This window comes from Merops nubicus, unplaced genomic scaffold, assembly GCF_000691845.1.
Source record: "Merops nubicus isolate BGI_N331 unplaced genomic scaffold, ASM69184v1 scaffold12462, whole genome shotgun sequence".
Taxonomy (NCBI): Eukaryota; Metazoa; Chordata; class Aves; order Coraciiformes; family Meropidae; genus Merops; species Merops nubicus.
The window spans coordinates 1,328-10,023 of record NW_008595668.1 but is presented as its reverse complement, the minus strand read 5'-3'; the positions used below and the strand labels follow the sequence as shown (position 1 = coordinate 10,023).

Genomic DNA, 8,696 nt, shown 5'->3' with positions numbered 1-8,696 from the left:
GACAAGGGGTGCACCCCCACCCGGGGTCCTCCCAGTGGCTGGAAGATCATGCCCCCATGCCAAGCCTCAAACCACAACAACACCCTCCTCCTGGCACGTGGGAGGGCACCGGAACCAAGGCACGGATCAGCCCCACTGACCAATGGAAAAAACGGCTGGGCCAGGAAGAAAGCAACGGATTCGGTGCGAGAACGGGAAGATATATAAGCCAGGGCAACAGCCATTCGTGGCTCTCAGTCTCTTTGGCTGCTGCTGCGAGAAACACACAGCTCCTTGTCTTTCACGCTCACGGCACATTCCCCCCCCTTCCCTCCGGCGTGGTTCCACCCATTTCTCTCAGTGAGCAAGAAGGGAGGGAGTTGTTTTTACTTTTTTGTGTTTTTTTTTCAGAGAGACTGAAGGGCCAGAAGTGCTTCCAGGAGAGAGGGAAGGGGGAGAGACAGTTCTTCCTACCCTTCCCCCCTGCTCTTTCAGCTAGCCATGTAATAGAGAGAGCAGCTCTCTTTTCTTGTTTTTTTTTTGGTTTTTTTTTTTTTGGTGGTTTTTTTTTTTTTTTTTTTTGTTTTTTTTTTTTTTTTTTGTTTTGTTTTGTTTTGTTCTGTTCTTTCTTTTTCCTATTTCCCCTTTGTGTTATTTTCCCTGCTTGTCACGAGTTTCTCTGTATAATTTTGGGGTCCCTTTGGGGTATCCCGCCTTCCCCCATTTACAATCCTCTGTAATAAACTGTTCATTTGCTCTTAATTTTGTTCAGTTTTCCATCACCTTTACTGAACCTGCCCCTGAACGATAAAAAGTGGTTTAAACCACCACATTAGAATAATTGTATTTTTCACAAGACCTACAGTGCTTTCCCAGTGAGGTTAAAACACAAATTATAATCAGGGCCATTGCAATGGCTACCACAGCACAATAGTATCTGTAAACATACCTGTTTGCTATAATTTTTCATTCCACGTTCAGAGATCTCCAGTTTTTCCTGTAGCTCTGTTACTTCCGACTGAAGTTCATGAATTCTGAAATGCAGCAATATACTTTTTATGTGGATTCATGGAAGAATCATATGTACGCAACAATTCAATATTAGTATCTCGTCTTTGATCCTGAACATGTTTTTTAAAAAATAGGTTTTTTAATAAAAAATACTAATGTAGAAACTGTTGTTTGAGACATTGTAGCAGGTTGACCTTGGCTGGCTGCCAGACCCCCAACCCAGCTTGTCTCTCCCTCCCCCACCTCAACAGGATGGGAGAAAATAAGATGAAAAAAGGTCATGGGCCAAAATAAAGGCAGAAAGATCATTTACCAATTACTGTCACAAGCAACAGACTTGACATGGGGAAGATAATGTAATGTATCATCAATTACTACTTCACTTCCAACTCTTATACCTCTTCCCTATCCCAAGTGGTGCAGCACAGATGGGGTATGGATGGAGCTGTGGTCAGTTCCTAATACTTTGGCTTTGCTGCTTCTTCCTCTTCATACTGTTCCCCTGTGCCAGCATGGGTCAGCTCCATGCGGTACGGTCATTCAGACACAGACTGCTCCAGCATGGGTCCCTCACAAGCCACAGCTCCTGCTGGCAAGCCTGCTCTTGCACGGGCTGCTCTCCATGAGCTGCTGTTCCTCCCAGTAGGCTGTCTGCTGCACAGGCTGCAGTTTCTTTCAGGTCATATCCACTTGCTCGCTCCAGTATGGGGTCCTCCATGGGCTGCAGTGTGGATGTCTGCTCTTGATATGGTGCTCTCCACAGGCTGCACAACCTGCATCACCACGGTCTTCTCCAAGCGCTGCAGGGGCATCTCTGCTACAGTGCCTGAATCACCTCCTTTCTCTCCTTCTCAGCTGACCTTGGTGTCCACAGGGTTGTTTCATTTTTGTTACTCCTCCCTCTCACTGCTGCTGCACACATTGGTTTTTGCCCTTAAATACATTTTCACAAGGAATCCACCAGCTTGACTGATGGGCTCAGTTGTGACCTGTGGTAGGTCTGTTTTGAAGCCAGGTGGAAATGGTTGTGTCCAGCACAGGGTAGCTGCTGGTCTCAGACAGGCCACTCCTTCAGTCCCCCTGCTGCCAATACCTTGCCATGTAAATTCTCTACAGGTACATTCTAAGTAAGAAAAAATAATTGGCTTGAAAATAATACAGGTTCACAAGCCAAAAGTAGTATTACAAAAATCAAGAACATTCTAGTCTTCAAAAATAAATAGGAAAAAATAATTTTATTCCTATATAAAACATTACACCCCACTTTTTTCCAGAACACATGTTAAAATTTAGTATAACAGTAAAAGCAGTATAGGAAACCTAAGGGAAATTCTTGAAGGAAATACGCAGTTTATTAAATAGTCATTGCAACTTTGTTACAGGCAGCACTGTCAGTCACAAACCAAAATCCTATATGATGTAGGAACTATTCTGCTCTGCAAACATCATGAGATACCATTTTTTAAGGCAAATTAGAAAGGCAGGAGGAAGGTGGGGGTTGGAAAAAAAATCACTGCAGATATTCAACACCTACATTTCAAAATGTAGAAGTTCTTTAGATTACCTATTATCAGCCACCTGAAGAAGGTCTGCAATGTAAGGGTCCTCTGGCTGAGGAACTGGATAGGCACTAACACCCGACGGGGGGACAGGCTGGTCTATCTGCATGCGTTGACGCCTGAAGGGAATGCTCCTTTTTCGGCCACCTAAAAGCCCAAACCCAAAGGCCTATTACTTGGAGTTAAAGCAAAGGAATCGTCTTCTTTAATACAAAGTTAAATTTCCTATTTATTCCACTGCTTCTGAACTTGCATAGCTCACCATTTTAATCATACTGTAGTAAGTTGATAACATTGGAACATTCTAGTCACAGCCATTCTTGCAGGTTAGTATCAGTCAAAGTTAAGTTTTACAGTAAGGAAACATGCAAAGTTCAGTATAAGTAATTTTCTCCAGTGTTTAAGACCCCAAATACAGTTCAAACATGTTGAGTCTGCTAGTGATTTACCTTACTAAAAAAAGCTGAATTAAAACATCACAGAAAAGATGTTTTCACATTTAAAAACTATTTTATGAGTAAACTAACCTCTGCATTGTTTAGTAATGTGGGTTTTTTTCCCTTCTATCCTATTGTCATTTCAGTGAATGAGTACCATAAGCATAGCAAGCAGAGTAGGTTATTTGCTTGCATGGTAACCTTATATTAAAACCAAAGCAAAACACAGTATTATTTACAGAGAGAATTATTACTCTTCATCACATGATTAAATAAGAACATACAATATTTGATGACATAGTATAGAAAATCCCAGAAGACTGGCAACGATGGGGCAAGTGTGCAGAAAGAGAGACAAAAGTGTAACGTGGCATGTTTGAAGCAAAGGACTTGAAACAAAAAGGTGTGGAAAAATAGTGAGGAATTTTAATTTCACCTAAATACCTATTAATTTTCCTCATATGCAAAAAATACATAGGCAATTCAAGGACTTGGAAAGAGAAGACAATTTTGAAATTCCACAAAATACTTCACAGTATTGGGGGAAAAAAAAAAATTAAGAAAATGAAACCCTAGAGAAAGAAATTAACCTGAAAGGAATATCCAGAACATGAAGTTATCAAAAGACCTTTTAAATACTATTAGCGAAAGAAGGTTGGAATATTTCTTTGTAGGCATCTTTTGCATCTTGCTACTTTTATATCTTGGTTACAGAAATGTGAATTAGTCACAAATCAATTATTTTTCAAAAAGACTAAAGTGTCAAACAACCAGCCTCTGACTAAATTAGGTACAGCATTAAAAAAATACAAATAGCTGTTGATTAACAGTGATTTCCAGCCACATTTCAAGTTAATAGTTTTCTACTGCATATAAGTTGGTATTCAAATTTGTCCCTAACACAAGTGATGTGCTAATGAAACTTATTCCATACAGAGGAAGACTGATTTTGGAGACAACACTTTCAAAAGGTCATGTTGTTCTATTGGAGAGTTATTTTACTGTAGTAACTGCTCTTTCTAGAGAAAAAAGTACTATGTTCTGAAAAGACAAGAAAAACCCAGAGAAAAGTTAAAATATCTGCAATTATTTACACTCACCAGGTGTTTGAACCACTGCTTGCAGATTCTTCTCCTGAAGCTGCTGAATTTTTTCAGTCTTGGCTTTGTTCTCTTTTTCCAGCATTTTAATTTTATGTACATATTGGTTATTCAGAAATTTCAAGTCAGCTGTTTCATGTTCAACCCTCCTTAAGGCTGCTTTCAAATCTTCAAGGGAAAGAAAAAGCTATCTTGTCTTTCTTATTCATTATTGTTTTTCCTAGTAGCACATAAAAAGAATCCTATATTCTTTTTCCATAAACTCCACATTTTCAAATACACATATGTATATCTATATGCACAAAAATATGCATGTTATTAAAATAAAACCCCTTTGCAGAATAAAGGCACATTTAAAAGGAGTATTTAATTTTAGATTGAAAAGTAGCATTTCAAGGTATGAAAGTATGTGTTAAAAAATTCTAACGCTTTCATGCTGAAAACAGCTATTTACATAACCTCAGAAGCTTTTCAAGTACAAAAGAAATGCCTGTGCAACAGCCTTAATTCATTGAAGGCACCAAAATCAACAACCACTCACTTATAAGTACAGATAAATGAATCTGCACATCAAGACTCTGGCTGCAATTTTGTTTTGGCACAGAAGGATTAAGGATGACTATCATCATTTTGATATTACCTTTAACGTGATGATCAGATTGCTCTTTCAGTTTTAGGATTTCTAAATGTAGTTCATTATTTTCCTTGATAAATCGAGCATTCTCTGTTTTATAAGGTTCCAAAATGGCATCAAAACTGCTCCATTCTTTATCAGTTTTCCCAGCAGATAACTTTGCACTTCGCAAGCTTTCAGTTGTGTGAACTAAGTCACTAGAATAAAGGAGCATCAGACACATTAGGAATGTTATCAGCCTTTACGCTGCAGATGCAGAAGCAAATCTCTTTCCTGGAGTCCAAGTTAGCTATAGAACAAATAGGTTCAATGGAAGGCAAAGGGAACACTCATGTAAGAAAAAACAGAAGACAGGAATCATTCACTCAAAAAATGGTAAATAGGACAGGGCAAACATTACAAAAATTAAGGTAATTAGAAAGCATATCAGGAGTTTGTATCTGGTAATTCAATAAACTCTTTTCTGCATCAAGTGAGATAACCAAAATTTGCAAGATGACTTTTTCCTTCAAGCACTATTTAAGTTGTAGCACTACTTACCACAGAAAAAAACTTGAAATGAAAAGGCCAACAGGGTACTAGTATTTATAAGGCGATAAGAAGCTCACAACAGATTAGTGGTGAGTGGCTATAAACGTTTTTGCAACAAAAATATCAAAGTCAGTGAGTGAGAGATTAAACCTATTGGCTAGACACCAGAATGAGACTTAATGTTGAAGGCAGATTACTCAACATCTGCTTACCTATGGTTCTTCCATCTGTATTAGATGCTAGAGAGCAACAGAAGCAGAACACCTGCATTTTCATGTTTAGCCAAATATAATTGTATTCCTATGGAAATTATTATGTTCATAATCACATGAAAGCCATGAAATGGCAGACACATTAACAGAAGAAAAACAATTTTTTAGGTGACTTATTATGTATCCTTTAAAAACTGCAGAGATAGATTTAAACTTCTCCAAATGAGATCATAAAAAGAGCTGTGAATGTTTTAAGTCATGCTACAGACAACAGAGATTATTTTTTATACAACTGGTTATAAGAGTGTGTCCTTTAAGCACGTATCAATAGTGACTATTCTTTGCTGCCTTATGAGGTTGGAAAAGTTGAATTTTCCTAGACCATAGCTCCTCAGAAGCGATTCTACTGAATTAAATGAAATTTTAAGATGTTCCAATCACTTAAGCAAACCCCTTTGATGTCATCATACACAAGAACTAAATGTTAGCTCTGAAATAACCTTGCTTGAAAATAATCTTCAGACTAAGCATTCTCCCTTACATGTCAAAAATCAAGCAATACCTACTATCATTACTGGTTTTTTATGAATCTCCTTGTAAATACCTAAAAAGCTTTTCCACCAAAGGTAAACTCTCCACTCCCAATGGCTGCCGATAGCCCAGCTGATCTAGACGTTTCCTGAGGTTGATGAACCTTCGTTCTGCAGTTGTAGTCATTTTAAACACACCTCTGAGGCAGCTTCTGTCACAGTCAAGAACAACCGGACACCTGCAAAAGACTGACTGTTAAGTCATTTCTCATTTAAAGGAATACTACAGAAAAAAAAGTAAGAGAAAAAACATTCGTTGCGCATGAAACACACTACCTAAGCATATGCTAAAGATGTAAGTAAACCAAAAGAGAAACTAAAATTTCAACCATATTTTTGTATTCTTTCAAAAGAAATATTTGCCCTGGCAATTTCCTTTCTCTTTCCTGGCACCTTAAGACTACAATTTCTTTCCTGTATGTAAGAACTGAACTCTGAAAAGATTTTTTTTTTTTTTAACCATGGTCATCGTGGTATCTCCCATCGGGTAAATGGACAGATTATTCTAAAAATCCCCATCTACTTATTTCTTTCATATATCAATCTTACTTTCGAAGTTTACAATGAAACATTTAACATAATTTAGGCCAGCCTCTAGTAAAATTGCATAATGTGTAAAATTTCAGAGACAGTTTAGCTTTGAACATCTTTTTCCTAGGAAAGAAAACAGGAATGAAAAAAAAAAAGCACTAGTGTACTAGAAGAATTTTTACATTGTTATGTCCTTCTGGAGTAGAAAGATCTGTGAAAATACAGTTAGTTCTGTCAAACATTTTCCCTCACATTTCTTTGGAAGTTTCAGCATTGACCTACCAGCTGCAAAGACCTCAGCGGCCAAACTACCAATCTGAGAAAGCACTATTTGCATCCCCTCTAACAGAATAGAATACAGATATCATTTCAATTGTGCTGTTTCACAATCCCCCAGATTTTAAGAGGGTAGTCAAGAAATACACCAGGTATTTGAAAGTAAAATAATTTACAAATGATAACATGAGAAAAATGCAAGTTTTGCTTTTGTCTGAGACTGGAAAGTAAGATTTCAACCAGTCTAGCAACAGGACTGTGGTTGCCAGGTACCGCTCTGTGGATGATGGCAAATCATCATCAGTCTTATGAGCACAGCATCTGTTTCAGGCATTGCAAAATATTTGTTTGAAGAGGTTCAGGATGTAGAGATGTCACTAAGCAACAGCACGGAGAATAGTCCCTTAGATATTGTGCTGGGATGGTTGGAGGAGGTGGCAGTGGCACACGTCCTTCCACTCAATGTTAACTGTCAGTGGAACTCAGAGTGCTCGTGTGTACTAAGTGCTCTTCGGTCTCCTTTGGCAGCCAAGGACTAGAGCCAAAAGGGGTGAGACCTTTGTGGTTCTGCATGAATGTTGACAATTGTGTGCTGAATTCAGAAAAACAGTGCTTGTGTTACTCTGTCTACAGTTAGTCTCAGGCAGACACCTTTGATGACTACAGAAGTAAGGTGACAACTCTTGAGCCCATTTTCTACTGAAGAACCACCAAGTCAGTTAGAAAAAGAACCAGATTAATTTAAATTAGTCTAAAATCATTCACCAGACTTGATTTAACAGCCTGTGTTTTGGAAAGATTTTTCTACTAATTACATTGAGAAAGCAATACAGCTTTCTCACAGCTTGGAAAGGAATAAAGTTTTTCTATAGTAACTGTGAAGAAAATAAATGGACAGATGTTAGCCCTTCAGTAGCTGTGGCTGGGAAGCAGATACTGGAATTTGCTAAATCACTGCAGCAGACATTGAAGTGAGGTATAGTTACCTAAACAGACTCTAATATTGAGAGGTACCAACAGCTTTCTGGTTAAATCACTCCTGAGAGACTCCTGGGAATTTTTAATGCACGACTTCATTGTCATCAGAATCAAACAAGAAAGGGTATTAACTTCTAATTAGTCCAGTAAATGAGTAGCTGGAGTATAGGACCAAAAGATGTCAGGTAATGAAAGTAAGATGAGGAACTGGGGAGATTAACAAATATTAAAGTCTTCAAAGACAATAATTGTTGTACACACTTTGTTGCAGACATTCTGCTTCAGCAATTCCAGACAACCATAGCATATGTCTCAGATACTAAACTTAAAGTCCGTCACTAGTCTTATGACAGCAGGAAGCATCCAGTAACTTCTCCATCAGGAAAATTTGGTTTTCTGGAAATATAAAATGAATACGAGTTGCTGCACTGACTCAGTTGAATCTAACATCAGTCTGACCCAATACTTCATGTCTCTGACAGTTGCCACAGCAAGAGCATTAAAACATAAGAAACACAAGCCAGATCTTACTCCTACATACCTTCTCTTTCTATCAGCCTATAGTGCAGGCACTTGATGGGCCTCAAGTGGAACTTGTCCCTTGCTCTTTATCCCATTCTTCCAGATCACTAAGCAGTGTCAAAGAGTAGAAAATCTTCTGCACATTCACCAGAAGTTAACACTTTCAACCCCTTCTTTTAACCACTTAGTGAGCTCTTAAATGACCTTTCCTCTATGTCTGAGGGAGACCTGCTTTCTTAAAAGCCTTTGGTAAGGAACTTTCTCAAAAGCTTTTTGGAAATCCAAAGCTTCTAAATCATTCTTCTCCAGCCAGCTCAGTCCAGAACATCCTTTCCT

At 38.3% G+C, this 8,696-nt stretch overlaps 1 protein-coding gene across 1 annotated transcript in view; it reads right to left on the bottom strand.

Moving 5' to 3' along the window:
• LOC103768973 (centrosomal protein of 135 kDa-like) overlaps positions 1 to 6,180 on the bottom strand; it is a 7,730-nt gene extending 1,550 nt beyond the window's left edge. Inside the window, exons 1-5 of the mRNA XM_008936139.1 lie at positions 6,068 to 6,180; positions 4,727 to 4,917; positions 4,087 to 4,254; positions 2,555 to 2,696; positions 929 to 1,013 (exon numbers count right to left, since the gene is read on the bottom strand). Coding sequence (XP_008934387.1) covers positions 929 to 1,013; positions 2,555 to 2,696; positions 4,087 to 4,254; positions 4,727 to 4,917; positions 6,068 to 6,180 — 699 coding nt within the window. The remainder of the gene's footprint in view (positions 1 to 928; positions 1,014 to 2,554; positions 2,697 to 4,086; positions 4,255 to 4,726; positions 4,918 to 6,067) is intronic.
• Positions 6,181 to 8,696: the final 2,516 nt, after the last annotated feature.